Source organism: Geotrypetes seraphini, chromosome 1, assembly GCF_902459505.1.
Source record: "Geotrypetes seraphini chromosome 1, aGeoSer1.1, whole genome shotgun sequence".
In the NCBI taxonomy this organism is placed as follows: domain Eukaryota; kingdom Metazoa; phylum Chordata; class Amphibia; order Gymnophiona; family Dermophiidae; genus Geotrypetes; species Geotrypetes seraphini.
The window spans coordinates 316,039,883-316,062,938 of record NC_047084.1 but is presented as its reverse complement, the minus strand read 5'-3'; the positions used below and the strand labels follow the sequence as shown (position 1 = coordinate 316,062,938).

Sequence of the window (23,056 nt, the reverse complement as noted above, 5' to 3'; positions counted from 1 at the left end):
GTTTTAGCCAGGTACTAGTGACCTGAATTGGCCACCCTGAGAACGGGCGACTGGGCTTGATGGACCATTAGTCTGACCCAGTAAGGCTATTCTTATGTTCTTAAATGTGGCGGCCGTGTCTCAAGGCATCTGGAAGTGCGTGGATGTCGACGTGATGATGTCACGTGCATGCATGATGTCATCATGTTGACATCAATGCATGTGTGAAGGCCCTCCAGATGGGGTCCTGAGCCACTACTGGGGGGTGCTGGAAGGGAAGATGTGCGGAGAGGAGGTGGTGTTGACACCAGCTGACCGCCAACAGGATGTGCCTCTCACCGCAAGAGGCATGTCCTGCAGGCAGTCAGCCGGCGCCTCTCCTCCTCCCCGGCGTCTCACAGCACACACAGTTTGCGATACACTGGTCTGAACAAAACTGAAAATGAAAGCACTTTTTAGCACTTGTTTTTCTGTGTCTAAATATTTAAAGTGTAAACAATCTCTGCAAGGTTCATATTTATGTGCAGAAAAATAAATACTAAGTTCTCAGTTCAATCAACATAGTTGGGGCAGTCTCCATCGAGGGCTATACACTTAGGGCTCCTTTTTACTAAGCTGCGATAGCGTTTTTAGCGTACGCAGGATTTTAGCACGCGATAAACCCATGCTACGCAACTAGAACTAACGCCAGCTCAATGCTGGTGTTAAGGTCTAGCACGTGGGGCAATTCAGCGCACGCTAAGTGCGCGCTAAAACTGCTATCGCAGCTTAGTAAAAGGAGCCCTTAGTCAAGTGATTTTCCACTTTTTTCATTCCGTTGGAAAAATACAGAACAAAATAAGTGGAAAATCTCTGAATTAAGTGTATAGCCCTCGATTGGGACTGCCCCAACTTTGTTAGTTGGGCTAAGAACTTTTCAGTGGCCCCTAGTAATATGTGCTGACAATTCTGTTTTTGGTTTGGACATGCGCACAAGCTGCACTTACCGTGAAATCATGTGCATATGCATCTGGCATATTCCCCCATATTTGCATGCAATTTGCTTCTTGCACGCTGCGGTATTACATTTGTGGTACTCAGACATCTGCATGTGGCTCTACCGTAAGCCTATAAGCAACAAACATGAGTGCATGTCCAAACAAAGCTGAAAGAAACAGAATAGAATGGGCTGAAACCCTCAAGGCACAGTCTCTAGTTATAGAAGTCAGGAGCAAGAAATAGAAAGTCAGAAGAGCCACAGAAGGATTATGTAAATGGCCACCAGAAATGAGCGATATTGTGGATGTGGCCTGCAGCCACTTGTCTGTTATAGAAGGTACCTATAGCAATTAAACTTTCCAAGTTTTTATTTAAATCTTGATTTTCTATCTACCATAAAATATTTAGGCAGCTTACAATAAAAATAAAAGTGGGGAAGGGGTTGTGTTTGGACAGTATGTGAAAGGGAAAAGGGGGGAGAACTACAATATTGGATAGAAAATGGGGAGGAGAAAATACAAGATGTAACACTACAATGTTATGTATTGTTTCTTTAATCATAAGGGGGTTTAATATCCATCATTGGAATTGTGTGGTTTAATGGGGGGAGGGTATTATACATAGGACAAATTCACTAATGAGCCTTTAACAGGGAAAATGGATTGGTCAAGGAGGCTGAACAAGTTTTCCAGAATAGGATGGGGGAAAAGCTTGAGTGGGAGGAAGAGAAGGGTAAAGTATTATTGGTAATTTTGAGTAACATTGGGGATGGAAAAGGGAATATCAAATTTAGACTGGAAAATTTGGGATGTACAGAAACTCTGAATAATATTACTATTCAGTATCATAGGGGAAGGGGGGGGGACATGAAGGCTGGGACACCCTCTTCCCTTACTTATTAAGAATTCAACAATATTTGAAATGTGTTGGGGGGGGGGGGGTGATCTCTTCATCAACTAATCATAGGAAGATCCTATAGGTTCTCAATAAGCATAAAGCCCAGATGGTATTTTACAAGAAACACATCTAGACAGACAGAAACTTATGTCATTGGTTGGTGGGAGATTGTATAAAGAGACCAGCGAAAAATAGAAAAGCCGGGGTAATTATTCTATTTGGCAAAGGGATGCTTGTGGAAAAATATTAAACTACATTGGGCCCAATGGGTAGATTTGTTATAGCATAATATTATAACTACAATACCACTTTTTTTTTTTTTTTAAGGAAAAAAGGAACTCAGACATCCATGCCACTGGCCAATCAAAGGTCAGTTGGTAATAGTTGAATGAAGATATCATTCATCAATCCTAGAAAAACTTTATTTTAATTTTTTATATATAAATTTTTGTGAATTTTTTTAAAATAAATAATCATTTGTTTAATCCTCAGTGAGATAAATAATCAATATTATAAAGCCTTTTTCTCAAAATCAACTTTTGTGTCTGTTATATCAAAAACACAAATATCTCATTTGAAATCTTGGCTTAAACCATCAAAAACAAAGTTTCTTAAAATAAACTGGCAAGCAATGCTCAGCAACAAAATAGCAGCAAAACTTTCTCAGTATAATATCAAACTGCTGCAAAAAACCACTAATGTTGAATCTTGTACGTAGTAGCTCAGCTGGTTTCACACTGACAAAGACACGACTGCGCCATGCCGTTTAAAGATTCTGCTTTTTCTTTTTAAGACTCTCCTTGGACACTACAAACTTTTCAAGATATGCCAGTTGTTATGAGAAGGGATTTAAATAGAGTTTTTGATCCCCTGATAGATCTCCACTTTCATCTGTAGCCCCAACTGACTTCTCTAGGAGAATCCTATTACGGTATTATTATGCAGTATACTTGGATTCCTTGACACATGGAAGTTTTGGCATCCACATGATCGAGACTGTACTCACCTTTCTAGAGCTCAGACCTCTCAATCTCATATTGATTATGTACCAGCACCTACTACCCTGGCTCATTGTCTGACAGCAACTCAAGTAGGTCCAACATATGTCTTGAATCATGCTTTGATTTGGGTAGAAATATAAATGGATGAACAAGAAACTGGGGAAGAGAAGATGGTGTTTCCCTAGGGATTTGTACCAAGATAATAAATTTAATGAGTACCTCTTGGGAAAATGGAAGGAGTATGCACATTACAATAAAGACTACTGTGACAAATTCATCATCTTTTGGGAAGCAGCTAAGATGGTACTTAGGGGAGGAGGGTAGGGACATTATTTTATCTCAGGTTGAGAAATTTTGTAGTTTTCATCCAACAGGATCTAATAAGGCTAAATTCTTTGCTTCTCAGTTTGCTCTTAATCAACAGATTCATGATAGAGTTTAAAAAACAAACAAACAACCATCTACCAAATGTCACATGATAAGGTCTAATAAGAGAATCTGTAGAACATTTAAAGTATTATTTTTACCAATCTCTACTCCCCCATCTAAGGACACAAGTTTGGACAGTGCTATATGTCTTGCTGGTCTACAGCTGCCTATAGTTGATGACTCACAAAAAGCTTTACTTAATGTTCCTGTATTGATAAAGGTGGTGAAAGTCCCCTTCATGAAACACCTGGTTTAGATGGTTTTCCATTTAAGTTTTATAAAATCTTTTGCCCAAGTATAAAAAAGCAGGAATAATACAATAGAAACATGTACTCTACCCCTATGGGCCGGAGCAAAACTGGTAGCACAGAGCTAGAAAGCAACAAAATAAACCGGAACCCCTCAACAAGCGAGGACACACAAAAAAGCGAAAACAGCTTTTGCCTTTTCTGTATTGCCTGTTGCCTATTGTTGTACCCTTTCTAATAAAAATGGTTACAAAAAAAAAAAAATCTTTTGGCCAGAGATTGCCAATTGCCTACAATCAGTTTTTAATTATTTTGTTAGTATGGGTACCTTCCCAGAATCCTTAATTGTAGTAATCTTGAAATTGGGTAAATATCCACAACAGGCAGACTCTTACAGACCCATTTCACTTATGAGGCCAAAATATCGCTAAGATTTCAGCTAATAGATTTGCTTAAGTACGATTCCAATATTTATTTGTTTTTTTTATCCCATCCTCCCCAAAGAGCTCAGAACAGGTTACAGGCATCTTGGCCAAACCACAGATGGGTTTTGTGTGTTCCCGACAGGTATAGAAGAATCTAAGACAGATACTTACCTCCTTGGAGAAGGTAAAGATTGATTTGACACCGACTTTTCGGCTTATCAGCTTTGATGCAGAGTTATCTGGTTGTTTATGAGTATATTTGAAGTTTTACCTACATATGACTTTAAAGGATCCTTTTTTATCAGCTGTTCAGGTCTTATATCATTTCCTGACTACTGTGATAGGGGTAAATGGGGTGTCATTGGAATCTTTTGAAATAACTAGAGACTTTAGGCAGCGGTGTACCCTATAGCCCCCTTTTCTTCATCCTTATTTTGGACCCTCATTAGAGATATTTTGAGTAAGGGGTATGCAGGTGAGACTGGAGACTGGAGAATTTTAAAGTGTCTGCCTTTGTGGACACTTCTTGGTGCATATAATAAATCTGGAGAAGTTTTTGTCAGCATTATTGGACAACTTCAGAGTTTGGTGATTTCTCTGGCTTTAAATTAAATCTCTCAAAATAAGAATATTTGGAAACACAACTGAGATCAAGGTGCCTGCTGCAGTAAGCCCAAAGTTATTTTATTTATTTGGGTATACAATTATGAAAGCACCTCAATATTATACCAGATAAACATTTCAAAGTTACTACTTCTTCCAAAACAACTTCTATAAGTATATTCTAGAGGTGGACTATGCTTAAAATTTTTAATTGTGATTAAAAATTTTAAATGCATGGTTAATCGTGTTTAATCACGGCATGAGAAGGCAAAATAGGAATTCGTGTCAGGGAAGGGCAGGACACAGCAGGGTGAAGGCTTCTGAGTCAGCCTCAGACAGCATGTGGGAATTGCTGCTTCTGCTAAGCCTGTTAAGATAAACACAGGGAGGTGGGAGAAAACATGCCAGATTGTGGGATAAGCAAGGAGAGAAAGCAATGCTGGACAATAAAAGAAAGTTAAAAATTTTGGTCAGAGTTAAAACATTTTATTGTAGTTAAAAATTTTAACAAATTAATCGAACTTTTGTTTATTCACTATGAATACTTTTCTTAAGTGGTTGCATCTCTTACAAATGCTCCTCATATACTTGAAATAGAAAGATATCAAACATCTCTATAGAGTAGTGGCTTTGCTTTGGGGGGGGGGGAGGTCAGTCAAAAATAAAGTTTTCTAATCTACTGGGTAACTGGAGAAGGGGAGGGCTGGAACTCCTGGGTTTTAAACTTTACAATATGGATTGCCTGCTTTGTCATCTGGGAAACTGGCTTCTAAATGTGAAGGATTATACCCCGGTGCAAATGGAAAAGACATTACGTATGTCATCCTTAAATTTTGAATTATGTTTTACTGCAAAGAACTCAGCTCTTGCTGATCATGTGCAATCTGGTGTTAAAGTATAGCTATTCAGAACATTGTGGAAGGTTATGGCTCGACTCTGGGTCTTTGATCCTGGATCTAGTAGGCTGCTGCCTAATCAAGAAAATGCAGATTTTAGCTCAGGGTCATTATATTTTACAGGACCACTACAATTTCTTAAGAGCAACTCCAGACTTAGGGCTCCTTTTACAAAGGTGCGTTAGGGCCTTAACGCGCAGAATAGCACGCGCTAAAATGCCCCGTGCGCTAGCCGCTACCGCCTCCTCTTGAGCAGGCGGTAGTTTTTCAGGTAGCGCATGCTAATCTGGTGCGTGTGCTAAAAAGGCTAGCACACCTTTGTAAAAGGAGCCCTTAGTGGATCACTTGGCATACCAGCAAATTTCACACTATGTACTTTCCCTGAATAAATCTCTGTTAAGCATTGAGGAGGAATCTAAATTTCAAGAACTATTTGCTATACCCTCTAATGATCCAGTTTCAATATCTTTAGTACACAAAAAGACTGATGGCTAATACACCCCCGCAAGACTTGAACGTTCTGGCACATTACTGAAGTGATGATTAACACCACCACATAATATCAGGGGACTTGCTACAGCTTATCCGGGTTGTATCCTCCTTCGTAGGAAGCATGGAGTTAAGGGAGTGTCAACACAGGATAGTCAATAGATCTTATATCTCTCAATCTGGATAACACAGCATACAGGGAGTAGACACACTGGTGTGTCTGAAGTACAATGGAGATAATAACACCTTTTTTCATGCCTTGTGGGGCTGCACAGGCATACGATCTTTTTGGAGATTCATAATTAGATATCTAGAACGTATACTTCAACAAAACATTCCATTTAAGCTTTCTTTTACAAAGGTGCGCTAAGCGTTTTAGCGCGCACTAAATCAACACATGCATTAACCGCTAATGCGTCCATAGGTTAACATGCACGCGTTAGCATTTTGCACGTATTTAGCGCGCACTAAAAATCTTAGCGCACCTTTGTAAAAGAGGGGGTTAGTCTAGAGCTTTCATTTTGAGTCAGGCCTCCTTTTCGGGTCTACGGGGCAAAGGTAATCAATTTGAACTTTAAAAGCTTGCATACTTGGGAAAAAGTGTATGTCACAAAAATGGACTCAGGAGACTATTCCGTCTCATTGGCATTAACGTAATAGACTACATCACTTACTATTAATGGAATTTCAGGAAGCATGTCTTACTTTTATTTTTTTATTATTTATATACCACTTATATCCTAAGTACTTTATCATATTTCCCTATCTGTCCCGGTGTGCTCAAACTCTATCAAGTGTACCTGGGGCAATGAGGGGATTAAGTGACTTGGAGCAGTGAGGGATTTGGACCCACAACCTCAGGGTGCTGAGGTTGTAGCTCTAACCACTGCACCACACACTCCCAACTTTTAAGCAACAGAGGTGCTTCTACTCTGTTTGGGGGTCTTACGCTCAATCACTGGTACCAAGAGCAAGGAGCTATGCCAGTGGTTCCCAAACCTGTCCTGGGGGACCCCCAGCCAGTCAGGTTTTCAAGATATCACAAATGAATATGCATGAGAGAGATTTGCATATAATGGAAGTGACAAGTATGCAAATCTCTCTCATGCATATTCATTAGGGATATTCTGAAAACCTGACCGGCTGGGGGTCCCCCAGGACAGGTTTGGGAACCACTGAGCTATGCTTTAAATCAACTACGGTAGATTTCTCTTCTCATGTTGAAGGCACAGCTGTGCTAGGTTGATTGCCAGTCACTGATAACTATTACACACAATTATTCCCTTTTTGTTGGGAGGGAGTGTGAGGTTGATGGGGGTAGATGTAATTGTTTAGAAGGTATACTTTGATGTTGGAGAGCTACTAACTTTGTTTCTGGGAGAATTGGAGGAGTTCTATACTTCGTTATTGCATAGTTGGAGACTGGTTAATGGTTTATAATGTTTTTATTAAAATGGTGATGTTTATAATACTGTAGTAATTTGGGGAAAAAAGAGATCTCTAATCACATGCTCTTGTGATAAACTGTTATCATAAAACTCACTATGCCTTACAACAAATGCTCAGAGCTGTGTAGGCCTACCAAAGACTAAGTGCCCCTATAGTAGGGCCCACCACCCAGTCATTGCAAATGTGATAAATTAAAGAACATGTATGCTTATTTTTAATTTGTGCATTCTTCAATTCACAAAGAAATTTGAAAAATATCACTTAAATTTAAACATGTTCAAAGGTCCGATGTGGACCACTTTTCGCCATCTTTTTCAAGGAACCTCAAAAAGGTTTTTGTTTCACTTATTTGAGGCAAAGATGTGATGGTTACGCTTCAACATTCAAAAAAATCTGTCAATATACTGTTTTTGCGCAATGCTCTTCTTTCATTCAAAGCAGCTTAGGGCAACACAGGCATAGTGAGCTTTATGATAACAGTTTATCATAAGAGCATGTGATTAGAGATCTCTTTTTCCATATTACTGTAGTGTTACTCCTTTTGGATCTCTACTTCTGTAAAACAAATATTTCCTTGGTCTTTATTTCAAGGTTTATAATACTGTTCCATTTTCTTTACACTTTTTCTTATGTAATCTGGTACTTGTATGGTTCAGGTTTTGCATACAGTATTTTGTTCACCAATAAAAACTGTTTTAAATAAAACAGGTGAAACCTTTGCTATTATCTGCTACACAAGTTAGATGGCATGTTATAAAATTACTCTCAAAAGCGTTGAGGTGATTGGTTAGGTCCTGTAGACAATTTCCAGGCAATATGTACGTGGTGCAAAACAGAACGGTTTTCACTGGCTCTGTTTTTACTGTGCATAATTCTGTAAATACGTTTTGTGTGAAAAAACTGATTTACAAATAAGCTCTTACAAAATTAGGTCTACAAGAACACATGGTGCAAGCCAGTGCACAGTTGTATAGTAGACCACATATGCGAGCCACTTGTTGGAGGTATGCACCGCAACAGATATTCCCTGCCCATCTGCCTCCGTCGCAGGGGATCCCTCCTTCCTGCCTGCCCCCCCTCCATCAAAGCCAACTCAACCCCAGCCCAAACTCCTCTCAGCTGGATCTGACCTCTCCCCAGTTCCCAATTCCCCCACCTACTAGCTCCCCACCACTGTATTTTTAAAACTTCAGGCAGCCCGTGGAGCAATGAAGCCAGCCTCCCACCGTCTGCCTGCCCCGGAAGTGTTCTTTCTGCAGTGAAAGAATACTTCCGAGGCAGGCAAACGGTGGGAGGCTGGCTTTGTGGCTGCCAGTGACCTAGCACCTGAATATAATCCCACACTGACGGAGCTGGCTTCAACAGTAATTTCTTAGATCATCCCTGGAATCCTTTTTAAAATTTGGCATTAGGACAAATTGAACCTTGAAAAATGGTGGATGAACAGGAAACCTGGCTGTGAGCTCCTCATTTCACGGAATTGAGACTGATTACCTGCCAATTCCATCTAAGACCTGATGGAGAAAAGAAAGGGGAAGGCATGGAGAATTCCTCCTAGCCCTGGTGGAGCTTCAGCGACAGGTCAGATCATGCTAGAGAGGTATGGAGACTAGCAGCTGTTTGGTGGAGTCCACAGGGGTTGTGAAACCCATGGATCACAGAGAGGAGGAAGCTTCATTAAGCAGCTACTGGTAACCAGTGAAGTATAACCATTGAGTTTAAGTACTAAAATTGAGTTTAAAGTACTTTGTAAGATTTACAAGTTAAAACAGAGTAAACAGCCAGAGAGATGAGCAATCTTTTTCGTCAATATTTGCCTAGTCGTACATTGTGCTCCAGTGAACAGCATTTTTTCTTCCTTTCAAGCAGGTAAGACTAGTATGTCACCGTCGCTCAATGACTGCAGTGCAAGGCGCCCAGTGGAGGAGCGCCTTGTCGCTTGAAGTCAAAGAGGCATCATCTTTATTAAATTTTCAGAAACTGATCAAAACAGTATTGTTTGAATGACATTATTCATGCAAATGGGAATAATGAATAGGAGGTATTGCTGGTTATATGTATGAAATCAGTTAGAATTATTAGTTATGTGTGATGTTATTGGATTATAAATGTTTATGTTTGCATTATGTATGTTTTCTGTAAGTCGCTCAGAATTGTGGGATGGCCCAGATGACAATCTGCCCAGATGAAGAGCAACTGGACTTCTAGACACAGATGAGCACTCTTGGTGCCCCTTCTGGCAATTGACATAGGCAACTGCTGTAGTATTGTCCGAGAAGATCCAGACTGCCTAGCCTTCAAGAGTCTTTTGTAGCTTCAGCAGAGCCAGCTGAATGGCTCGAAACTTCAACTGATTGACTACTTCCTCTGGGCAGGCGACCAACCCCCCTGAATCAGCCAGTGATTGTAATGAGCTCCCCACCCGAGGCAGCTGGCATCCGTCATTCTGACCACCCAGGATGCTATGCAAAGGGGCATGCCCCTGGTGAGGGGCTGAGAATGGAGCCACCAATCCATAGCTGGCCTGAACCTCCAGAGTCCAAGGTACAGACTTCTGTAAAGAGTCTGTCTGCAGAGACCAACGTGTGAACAAAGTGCGCTAGAGATGAGCGCATGTGGGTCTTCACCCAAGGAAACACATCTAACGGGCTGCCATTGACCCCAGCACCTGAATATAATCCCACCCTGACAGAGCTGGCTTCAACAGGATGCACATTATCCAAGAGCAAAGCTTCCATCTGTGTGCCTCTGGAAGATAGACACAGCTGGCAACTGTGTTGAACAAGACACCTAGATACTCCAGGGATTCTGACAGCGACAAATGGCTGTTTTGATAATTCACAATCTAACCCAGACTCTCTAGGACTTGGATCACCTGATTCATTGTGTGCCAGCCCTCGGACAATGAGGAAGCCTGGATCAAAAAAGGCAGAGCAGAACAGAAACATTCCTTCAGGCTTGTGTGCAGAAGGACAAATCTCTAGGTGGCAGTAGAGCTCTCTTTGAAGTAAGAGGAATACAGAAAAAATCTTGAGTGGATTTCTTCTGCAGGGCTTGCGGACATAGGGAGTTTACCTGCTTGTCCAGAATGACCCATCTATTGCACTAGAAATTTATTTCGCATCTCCTTTAGCACCCCCTCCTCTCACATATGCCCTTGCTTTTCCCTCTCACAGAATTTAGCTTTCCTTCTCTCCCCACCTCCAATATCAATATCTCGCCCATCCCAATTCCCAGTATCAACTTCCAGCTTCATTCTTGAGTCCCTATCCCTAACATCAGCCTCCAGATCACTTTATCAGTCCCATCCCACAGCTACCTTCTTCCAATCCCAACTCCAGAATCAGCCTACAGCTCCCTCCTCCAAGTCTTCAGACCCAGCATCAGCCTCCAGCTTCTTTGTACCAGCATAACTTCCAGCCCCCTTCCTCCCAGTACCTACCACCACTAGGAGCCTTCAGTTCCCCAACATAGGTCTCCAGTTACCTTCTCCCAGCCCCAGCATCAGTCTTCAGTCTGAACCCTCAGCCCCTTTCTACCAACCCCAAGCAGCACTGGGAGCATGTTTCTCCCTCCCTTCCTTGGCTGCTTGGCAGGTTTGAAAAATGAAACCAAGCATTTCCTCTTTCTTCCTGTCTTTTCTGGGTTCCAGTCTATAGGATAGCTTAGTAACGGAAGCAGCAGACCTGTAAGAGAACAGAACAAGATCCTATAGCTGTCAAGGGGTGACCCTAAACTTGGGTGCTCTGAGCCAGTGCCCCTTTAACCTGCCTTCTGTGTCACAGCATACTGTATCAGCTGGAGATAAGCTTTAATACTGGGAGTTGTAGTTGTGTTTATATTTATTACACACCATCGACCAACATCTCACTCTTGATGCCCATACCAACATCCTGATCAACAAATGCTTTGGCCTACTATGGAAACTACGCACACTACAACCTTACTTTGACTTTGCCATGTTTAGGCTGCTAGTCCAATCTCTAGTTCTAAGCTCATTGGATTACTGCAACATAATTTACCTAGGATCCCACAAAAAAACATTAGGAGACTAAGGGCTCTTTTTACTAAGGTGAACTAGCGTTTTTAGCGCACACAAGATTTTCGCGCACGCTAAACCCATGTTACGCTTCTAGAACTAATGCCAGCTTAATACTGGCATTAAGGTCTAGTGCATGTGGCAATTCAGCGCATGCTATTCTGCGCATTAAAGCCCTAGCACACCTTTGTAAAATGAGCCCTAAGAGCGGTCCAAAACACGGCAGTAAGACTGATCTTCGGCCTGAAAAAATCCGACCACATCTTTCCATGCTTCAAAAAAACTACACTGGCTCCCCACTACAAGCCAGAATCATCTTCAAATTCGGCTGCCTTTGCTATAAGACGCTGTTCGGCACCTCACCCACCTACCTCATGAAGCACTTCGTTCTACAGGACCATCCTCGCCCTTCCTGCAGAACACTTCTATTTGCATTCCCCACGCCCAAGGGATGCCGCTACAAAAAATTTCTTAATAGGACACTATCCTTTCAGGCTGTCATCTGGAACAACACCCTAAGCGCACTCCTCCTGAACTCCCCATCATACCAATCCTTCAGGAAATCTCTGAAGACCCACCTATTCGACAAGTTTATCGGACCCTAAGTAACCAGCCTACCTACTATCCCTTCCTGCTACTTCTCCAATCTCTCCTCCCCTACTTGCACAGTCCCTCCTCCTCCTCAAACCTATGCTGTAATTCTCCCTTCTATCCTCTCTGGTATCGATACCTGCGGTATCCACACTGTACTTCCATCTTACTGTATACTGTCTTGAACTGAAAAAGTATGACGGCATATAAATAAAGCTATTATTATTATTATACCCCGCTGATTGTAAAAAGTCACAGTGGCTTCAAATCCATAAAACATATATAACAGAAAAGAACGCCATAGTTAAAAGATAAAAGCAAAAAACATTAGCATGATGAAATCTAACAATTCAAGACCTAAAATAATATAACAATAAAATAAAATAACTGTGTTTGTTGATGGTGTCTAGGTCAACAGTATTGACATATGGCACAATTTACTTTTTCCTTTAGAATATTTCTTATTACTTTTACCAGTGCAAAATACTCAGTTCAAATCTTTAATTTTGTAGTTGCTTTCATTTCTTATCTGTGTTTTTGGAGACCTAAGTTGCCATTTTATGATGTGCTTTTAACTGCAAAAGTTTATATCTGTATTCAGTTATCAATTTACATCCTTCCTACTAACCCCAATTAAAAAAAAATCTCAATATTTGGCAAAAAAGAAACCCACAACATAAAATGACTAGCTCCATGAAATTCTGCAAGTTATTATTTCAATGTTGCTAATTTGTGGTACCACAGCATAAAAGAGGGCTAAAAACAGCATTGTCCCATTGAATTGCCATAATAAGAGGAATCCCTAAACTCATAATAGACATCTAGAATCTAGCAGATGGACAGTCAAACACACAGTTAACAGCAGGCCCAAATTTTTAAATACAAACGGGCACTTTGCAAGTTCTATTTGCTGAACAACTTCTAGAGCTACAGCAGACTGGCCCATAAATGTTATTTTTTGCATTTGCAGGACTGAATCTTCCACTCCAGGTAATCTCCAGATATATGCAAATCTATGGGTCAGTGGCAGAAACAGAATACATAGTTGGCTCAAGATAAAACATTACCAGTTAGTACTTAGCATGCACCCTGCCAGGTAACCAGTACTTAACAGAATTGATACAGTCATCAAGGTCAACTTCACTTTCTGCAAAAATTCCATGAATTACAATTACACTACTAGAAATAAAATGAAACCCTGAGGAAATGGTTTTTTTTGTGTGTGCAGCCTGATTGCTTTTAGAGCTCTTGCTGACTATCCTTCAGAGACTTGTAGGAATGCATATGATTTTTGTTTTTTTAAATTAAGAGAGCCTTGATACAGTATATATATATATATATATATATATATATATATATATATATATATATATACACACACACACACACACACACACACACAGTATATATGAATCAATCACTAAAGACTTGTCAGTGTTATAGCAGAGTTACACGAAAGCCCAATTTACTTAGAATGTAGAAATCAGTATTGGTCGCCGCACCTCAAGAAGGACATGGCGGTACTTGAGAGAGTCCAAAGGAGAGCAACGAAATTGGTAAGAGGGCTGGAACACTGCTCATATGCCGAGAGGCTGGATAGGCTGGGGCTCTTCTCTCTGGAGAAAAGGAGGCTCAGGGGAGATATGATAGAGACTTTCAAGATCATGAGGGGCATAGAGAAGGTGGATAGGGACAGATTCTTTAGACTGAAGGGGACAGCAAATACGAGGGGACATTCTGAGAAACTGAAGGGAGATAGGTTCAAAACAAATGCAAGGAAGTTTTTTTTCACCCAAAGGGTAGTGGACACTTGGAATGCGCTACCGGAGGAAGTGATCAGACAGAATACGGTACAAGGATTCAAACAGGGATTGGATGGATTCCTGAGGGATAAAGGGATCGTGGGATACTGAGGGAGGAGCTGGGAGGTAACACAAGTATAGGAAGTAAATCAGGTAATGAGTATAAACTAACCTGGTCGTGCATGTGCAAGACCGGAGGGCTAGGACTTCGATAGGAAGGCAGGACTTAAATGGGAAACCAAGGTGGCAAGGGAGCCCCTTCTGATGATTCAGACAGGTCTTGACCTGTTTTGGGCCGCCGCGGGAGCGGACTGCTGGGCGGGATGGACCTGTGGTCTGACCCAGCGGAGGCACTGCTTATGTTCTTATGACATGGAGTGGAGAAGTGGGCTGAGAACCAGGAGAATGGGGTTTGATTTCCACTGCAGCTCCTTGTGACCCTGGGCAAAGCACTTAACCCTCCGCTGCCCCAGGTACAAAAACGTAAGATTGTGAGCTCACCAGGGACAGAACAAAATACCTGCAATATGTCAACTGCTTTAGTTGTACCACAGAAAAGTGGCATATCAAGATTCCAATAACATACATCCAAGTCTAGACATGCTCAATTCCACAGGTGTTTAAAAAAAATGCTCTGTCAATGCAATGCCCTTATCCAAAATTGGCATCAGCCTCCAGCTCCCTTCTTCCAGTCCCTAATCCCATGGCCAATGCAGATCCTTTTCTAAAATACCTGCAAGATTACACATGCATTTTACAGCCTGTACAGCAGGAGCAGCAATTTTAGAAATAAAGACATGAATACACGATCCTGGCAGCTTCCACACAAAAATGGCAATTTTGCAGCTTCCATGTATAAACAGTACTGCTTTACTGTGATTTTACAAACTACAGGGTGATGCTACGATTATAATTTGGTTTCATATTGAAAGCAGAAATAAACAACAGGGGATTAAGGAGAATGACTCCTTTAACCTATTGCATAAAACCCAGGGTCAAAACGAGCACTTGTTAAAAATCTCTATTTGGCTCAGAGCTGATGTAAATCCTGACAAAGATATTTTCCTCATAGACATGTATTCCTTTTATGAAGTCAGAAATACATATGTAGATTTTAATTCTATCCAAAGTGCACCCCTCGAAAACTCAGAATGGTATGGATCTCCAATAGTAAACAGCGACTTTCTAAAATCACTACTTATGTATGTGAGCTATATGTGTAAATGCTGCTATTTACTTATGGAAATACTTTTAGAGGCTTAAATGTATTAATGATCAAAGTTGTTTTTTTGTTTTTTTTTTCCAGAAAGTGCAAGGTTACAAAAAATATCTGACATTCATCAGTATTTACCTGAAAGACACTACAGTAAAACCTTGGTTTGTGAGCATAATTTGTTCCAGAAGCATGCTTGTAATACAAAACACTCGTATATCAAAGCGAATTTCCCCATAGGAAATAATGGAAACTCAGATGATTCGTTCCACAACCCAACAACATTAATACAAAATACTGTATGCGCTTGTATTGCAAGACCTCACTCGTTTAGAACAGTCACTACACTCCTGCAGCATCAGAGAGAGAACCATCGATTCAGTTGTGATGTGTGTATATTGTATGTACTTGTATTGCAAGACATTGCTTGTAAATCAAGTTAAGATTCAATAAAATGTTTTGCAAAACGCTTACAATCTAAGGTTTTACTGTATTTGTTTTACATTATATTACTGATGCCTCATTTTTTGGCACAATGGGTAACAATTATCAAGACATTACATTCTACCTAATACCACTGGGAATCATCCTAAGCAATGGCGTAGTGAGGGGGGGTGGGGGGCAGACCGCTTTGGGTGCTGTCTTGGTGGGGGGTGCCAGCACCTCTACTCCTCTCTGCCTCTAGCTCTTCACTGGTGCAAGCAGCAGCTTCAACTTGCTGCTCGCACCAGCCTCAGCTGTCCCTCTGAAGTCACTTCCTGGTTGTGGGACCAGGATCTGACATCAGATGGAGAGCCAAGGCCGGGACAGGCAGCAGATTGGAGCTGCTACTCGTGCTGGTGAAGTTAAAGAGGTACGAGGGAAAGGAAAGGGCGCACATGCACTGTGTGTGTGCGTTTGTGTGTGTGTGGGGGTGGTGGCAGGGAATGAGTGGGGGGGGGGGGGATGGAGACAAGGGCGGGGCACCACCGTCCCAGGAACCTCCCACCCTCACTACAACACTGATCTTAAGGGCAACTTGCAATTGTCATTTATGTGGAAAAGAGCAAATTAGCACAAGTAAAAAGGCTGTCTGAAACCTGCCCACCTGAAACACGATTTTTGTTCCTGGGCAGTAAGTGTAATTTCCTAATTGCTCAAGTATAAAAAATGTCTGTTATTTCCATAAAACTTTACTTTTGTGACCAGGATAATTATATTTTGCAATTTACCTATTTAAAATGTAAAAATGTCAAATTTTCATCTTTTCATTCTTATAAAGTCATAAAAAGCAACATATGAATCACAATTAGCATGTATTTATACTGATGTCATACAAAGATGACCACAGAAGATTTAGAAGTGAGTAGGTTTTTTTGAGATTTGGGATTATATTGTAAGTCATTTTCATGAAATCAGTCCCCAGATATAGTCTCCCATCATGTTCTCATTATATCATTCTTGGTAGTGACGTGCAAAGTCTAGTATATCTTGATGGAAGTGCTCATTTTGCTCTTCTGAATATGCTCCCATGTTTTCCTACAATGTCTCAAGATGAGCATCAAGGACATGGACTTTGAGAGACATCCTAGCCCATTTTACTGTAATTCTTCACCAGATTCTCAACCAACTCCATGTAGTTGTCCAAGAACCACTGTGACAAAGCTATTCCAAGTTGCTTTCTCCTTCCTAGATAGCTTCTTGGGAAATTCCTTGCACTCCAGGATCTTCTTTATCTGTGGTCCAATGAAGACACCAGCTTTGGCCTTTGCCTCAGACAGATTAGGGAAGAAGTATTAAAGTATTTGAAGGCTGCTAGAGTTCTGACAAATTGTTTCATTAGGCCCAATTTGATGTACAGTGGTGGCATCAGCACTTTCTTGGGGGTCCACCTGTGGGTCCCATTTGATGCTGTTTCTCCCCACCAAGAACTTGGTTTGCTGTGGCTAGTCCCACCTTTGGTAGTGCATCTTTTTGTCCCTGCTGTCCCAAAGGCAGATAGAAGGGAAACTTGGCAAAACTGCCTTGGAGACCCATTAGGAATGCCACCATTCTTAAGCCTCCAATGACCTCCCAGCCATAGTCATCATACTTCAAGGCACCTAGTCAGTGGTATAGTGAGGGTAGGAGGCACCCAGGGTGGTGATGCCTCCCCGTCTTCTTCTGCACCTTCACTCATTCCCCACCTCCTCCACTGAACACGCACCTTTCCTCCTTCTCTCCCTCCCCCCATACCTCTTTAATTCTTCACCGGCACAAGCAGCATCTCCACCCTGCTGACCGTGCCGGCCTTGGCTCACTCTCCGACGTCACTTACTGGTCCCTTGACCAGAAGGTGACTTCAGAGGGAGAGCAGAGGCTGGTGTGAGCAGCAGGTTGGTGATGTTGCTCACACCGGCAAAGAGGTACGGAGAGGAGAAGAAATGCCCCCCCCCCCACCCCCACTATGCCAATGTGCCTAGTAAGGTCTTAATGCTGTTGTAATCCTCTCTAAGGTGCACTGAGTGAGCTAATGGAAAAGATGGGTACTTGTTCCTGGATGACCTGTCAATGAAGAGATACCACCTTTTTGTTTTACATGTGATTCCAATTGCCTCAAACAGACTGGTCACATTGTGGTAGAAACAGAGCCCATTTTGATGGGTGAAAAATGTATAAAAAGCTTGGTGACGCTTACTCTGATCTATGATTTCTACTCTTTCATCCAACAAGTTCCACTGCTTGAGCCTAGACATCAAAAGGGCCCCTAAGTTTACTCTGCTTGGAATCAATCTAGACATTGATACTAGTTTCGGGATCCCACAGGGATCAATTCTATCTCCTCTACTATTTAATATATTCTTGGCTCCCCTGTTAACTATCAGTCAATCAATTGGATTTACACCATTTGCCTACGCTGACGATGTTCAACTTTTGTATCTCTTGGACTTAAGATCAACTGAACAAATCTTGGAAGACAATACGAAATTAGCTTTAATCGCTAAATGGCTACATGATAATAAGTTGGCCATTAATACATCCAAAACAGGGAAGGCCAAAAAATAGGAGCTAGTATTACTATAAATTACAGTACAATCAAAGAAGTCACAAAGGTAAAGATCCTTGGGATCTTTATAGACCAGAAACTGAGTTACCATGACCAAATAAATTCACTGATGAGGAACTGTTTCTATAGGCTTAGGCTGATTAGATCATTAGCTACATTTCTGGATGAAGCATCTTTAAATATCTTAATGCACTCCTTAGTCATAGCAAAAATTGACTATTGTAACGCTTTATATAAGGGAATTGCTCTTAAAGAAACGCGCAGAATACAAATCATACAAAACACGGCAATAAAAATAATCACTAAAAAGAAAAAATTTGATCATGTGACTCCCCTTTTAAAGGAAAAACACTGGCTTCCTGTTAACCAACAAATCACATACAAAATAGCTCTACTTTCTCATACAATTTTAACAAACAAAGCCCCTGCGTTTTTAGAAAAATGTTTAATTCCCTATATTCCTATGAGATCTTTAAGATCAGAAGAGAAATCTCTCCTCCTAATCCTGTCACTAAGAGTCATTTACTCCAGGAGAGATACGATCTTTTCTGTCATAGCACCTTAAATCTGGAATTCTCTACCAGCTAATATAAGGGATGAAAAATCACTTGGCAAATTTAAAAACCTATTAAAAAGTAGGCTTTTTAAGGAAGCTTTTAATTAAGCTATATGCATTTTAAATTCCCCCTAGACTTTCTTTTCTTTAGAAAGAGTTATAAGTAAAATCGAGCAGGTAATCTTTTACCCTTCCTTTTGTTTCAAATTCCTACCCTGTTATATTTACTTTATAATTGTATTTAATCCATTTTATTTTTTCCTCGTGTTTGGTTGGTATATAGTTGTGTAAATCATTGTCTTAGTAAAATATTATTCGTTTTTATGTCACCCTAATTTGCAACATTTTTTGTAAATCGCACTGAAGATTTTGCGATCAAATCAAAATTTTATTAAACTTGAAACTGTTCTGCAAAAAAGGTAAATTTCAAAATATAAATGTCCAGCTCACAAAAGCAAAATTTGAGGAGGATGATAGCCATTTTCTATACCTTTGAGGCATAGGCAATTAAGAAAGAACGCTTATTACTCAGGAACAAAAAAAAATAAAATTTTGTTACATAGTGAATCACCAAGTTCATTTTCAGGAAAAGCATTCCTAGGGACAATTTGGTAGGGTCAGGAAAACTATATTTTCAAATCTACATGTCCTATCATTTAGAAATTACCCTTAAGTAAAGCTAATACAAAAATCTTTAGGTACTCTGTACCATTAACAGTTTTCAAAGTCAAAATTGCTGCATAATTTCCCTTTGAAAATTTGTGTATAGATCATGCATTAAAAAAATGTATCCACCAAGTTTTGAATACAAAATTCTCAAATACTAAAATGTATTCACCACTATCCAATAAGGTCTCCTTCATTTACTCTCCTCTTCTATCCCCCCCTCCAACCTCACTCTAAGTTACTGAAATTAAATAGACCCTACCACAGGAGTAGTCTAGTGGTTAGAGGAGCAAGCTGTGAACCAGGAAATCCAATGTTCAGATCCTGCTGACATTTTTGTGACTTTAGGCAAGTCACTTCACCATCCATTACTTTAAGTAAAAACTTGGGGTATAATTGTATAATAAGACATTGGTTTCTTTAGAATAGGCTCCCAGAAGCAATCCCAAGAGTATGGTTACCCAAGGGACTGATATATTAATGCAGTGCATCACAAACTATGTGCCGCAAGACGTGGCAAGGAGGAGAGATACCGGCACCAGCTGACTGCCTACAGGATGTGCCTCTCATGGCGAGAGGCGCGTTCTGTAGGCAGTCAGCAGGCGCCGGTACCTCTCCTCATTGAAGGAGCCTCTTTTTGTAGTACCCCCCTTTCCCCCTCCCCCCCACACACACTGGCAGCTAGGGCTCCATCTGGAGGGCCTTTGCACATGTACAGAAGTCGATGTGATGTCATTGCATTGACGTCCGTGCATTTCTGGATGCCCTCCAGCTGCGGCACAGAGTTTAGTGTGCTGCGGATTCCGGAAGTTTGCGAGACACTGCATTAATGCTTGCTCTGAAGTTGGTGTCAATATATATTATATATAATGTATGTATATTGCAGCTCCACATCTGCTCCACCCAAAACCATGCTCCTGGAAATGCCTACATGGTGTCTTGTAGATATCTATACTTATAGCTGTGAAATTCTATAAAAGGCCTTCTCCATGCAAAAACTCTTAATTCAGCATATGGATTTCTTGACCTTAAGAACTACTATGCAAGCATATACTGAATTGCATATCATAAATATTAAATTTTGACCTTCAATACAAATAAGGACCTAAGTGGTATGGGATGCACATTAAATATAACCTTCTCCAAGCCAGTCTTTTTCACATCACAATATCAGGTGGTCATAACTTGAACAAAACAGTATTGTGGAAGGAGCTTATACAATGCTTTATGAAGTAATTGTGTATTGTTTAAAAAAAGTAATTACCTGGTAAATCTGAAAAGAGCAGAATACATTCATTAAATCCATTAGCCAAAAGTCTGTCTCTTAGCTGCTGCAAGATGGCCACTCCAATACAAAATGGGAAGGAAGAGTTTCCCAGCAATAATGTGTCCCAGAGGTGAAAAATCTTATGCAATGGGAAGACATCTGCAAGAGAATAGGGAAAATCACGGTGGTGGTAGCAGTGAGCAATTTCAACCCATCAGAGCCATACTCCATTTTCTATTCATTATAATGCTTTAAAAGGGGCCAATGTAATAAACTGTACGGAAATCATCCATTAATCTACATTAACAATCAGTTTTAATGAAGTAATTATCTCCCATTACAGGCCTGATGTACTCTGGACCGTGTCATCTTCCCCAACAGCAAAGCCAGGTCTCCTCAGGCTGAGTGACATCTTCCCAACCCCCTACTTGAAAGTAAATCCAGACCCCTACCTCCTAATGTCCAGGCTGACAGGGAAGGCAAACGTCATCAGACTTTTGACTTCTCACACTAGTCCTTAATCCCTTCACTTAAACAGTAGCACCACCCCTTGTAGGTCATTTGATTAATATTTTAGCACTGTAATCCTACCCTCTACCTCATTTCCCAGACCACCTGAAAGATCTGTCTCCTTCCCTCCCTCGCAAAACCTGGGACAAGGTAAAGGCCCTTGGCCAAGCTCTGGCCACTCAAGTTCAAGATTTACTGGAAATTAGGTGTATGATCGCATTCCTTCTCCCAAGGGTTGCCCGAGAACTCATGAAAAAACTGTCCATATTCAGAAGAAATAGTCCTTAGGTCTTTACGCAAACCCTCTTGAGGGTCAGGGTGGGCATTGTCCCACACACACCTGTACAAAGATCCCCTTATTATTGAGGAGTCTATTAATTATCTGGGATCAGATCTACATCTTCCCCCTCCTTCAAACAAAAGTCTTTTTTTTCTCTCTCCAACCAGTCTATTCTGTGCAGCTAGGTTATATACAAATTGAGTTTGCCACTAGGGATCTTGGTCAAATTCACTTCTGCTCCTGTCTCTACCATATAAAATGGTTCAAGTCAAACTCATGCAGTTCTTTGTCTCCAACTTAACTTATCTGAATATTAAGGATCTGCTTAGCATACCCTTACATGTGATGCAGCTTATTTAAATTATTGTGGCAGCAGCCCACTCTAATGTTAATGTTTGTGGAGTGTTGGTGGGCACCATCATGTATTTGGTGCACATTTTAACATATGTTAATACTGCATTCATCTTAATGCACTTTACAACATCCTTCCCCTCCTTTCCTCCAAGGGCTTGGTTTAAAAAAAGCAACATTTTAATGTTATCATATTTCAGATTTAACGCTTAAGAATTATTTCCCTTTTATACTGTGATTTTTAAATGAGGTGCATTTATTTGAAAGAGACATATCAAAGGTTGTAAGAACCTCATGTGACTCGGACAGATTATTATGACCTTTTTTTTTTCTTTCAGGAATAAATAGAATTAAAAAGTTGCTTAGATCAATTATATATTTTCATTTAATGGTAAAATAATTTTTTGCCAAAGCATATTTCTAATGTGGTTCTCTGGTTTAGCCCCTTATATATTTAAGCTCATTTACAAAACTAACACATGCTACCCATACAACCCTACCAGCTGCCCTTTCCGCAACTCCAAACAGAGACTCTATTCAAGGCTACTGTCAATTGTCTGGATAGCACACACTTGAGATTTGTCATTTATCACCAATTGTCCAACTCCTAATCTAAAACCTGTGGGAACAGTCACCACAGTTTGAAACAAGATGATCTCAGAAGTTTAATCGTTTTTGTATACACCCTGACACCTAAGATTAACCAGAACCATCTGTCTTAGATCTGAATAGCGATGGATTTTTACTCTTAACGATTTACATCCCACAGGTTTAAATATGAACATGGAATGGAAAGCCTTCTTGTAATTATTAAATAGGTAATTTGAAGAGAAAAAAGTTGGCATACACTGAATAATACAAAAAAAGTTGGCATATACTGAATGCAGTTCAGAACTTCGTAGTTTTGAGTGAGTGCAGTAATTTGGTCTTTTTGGGTTTCCGCATTCATAAGTGTCCCTTTAAATAACCACCAGCACAAGATTAATGATTGTGATGTGGCGGGGCATATGTAAGAATGGTGGCAAGCAGCACGGTGAAATGTTTTTTTTCTTAAGAGAGATGGAAAATGGTGAAAATATTTTTGAATCTTTGTGCCTGATCCGAATTAGATAATACAATATTTTTTCATTACTATTTTGCAGCTTGAAAACGGTTTGGGCAGTAAGAAGCTCCTGATAAAGCAGTTGTGAAATGGATGCTCTGTTGAGTGTTGCTTTCTGCCTGAGTAACCATCAAAACTTAAGATAAGTTTTATAATATTATTGCCTCTTGCTTATTAGTTCATTAGAGCAAAGAAGTAATAAATTATAAAGTTAAAGTTAAAAAGTGGTAATTAAAATCAATTAAGGAGTTTTTTCTGAT

The 23,056-nt window shown here is 40.4% G+C and overlaps 1 protein-coding gene across 8 annotated transcripts in view; it reads right to left on the bottom strand.

Annotated features, from left to right (window-relative positions):
• Positions 1-23,056, bottom strand: part of TBCK (TBC1 domain containing kinase) — a 433,115-nt gene that overhangs the window by 244,723 nt on the left and 165,336 nt on the right. For all 8 annotated transcript variants that reach the window (XR_004540454.1, XR_004540453.1, XM_033956547.1 and 5 more), the window contains exon 22: positions 20,551-20,712. Coding sequence is in view for 6 of the 8 variants with exons in the window: in XM_033956547.1 (XP_033812438.1) it covers positions 20,551-20,712 (162 nt within the window). In the remaining 2 variants the exon portion in view is untranslated. The remainder of the gene's footprint in view (positions 1-20,550; positions 20,713-23,056) is intronic.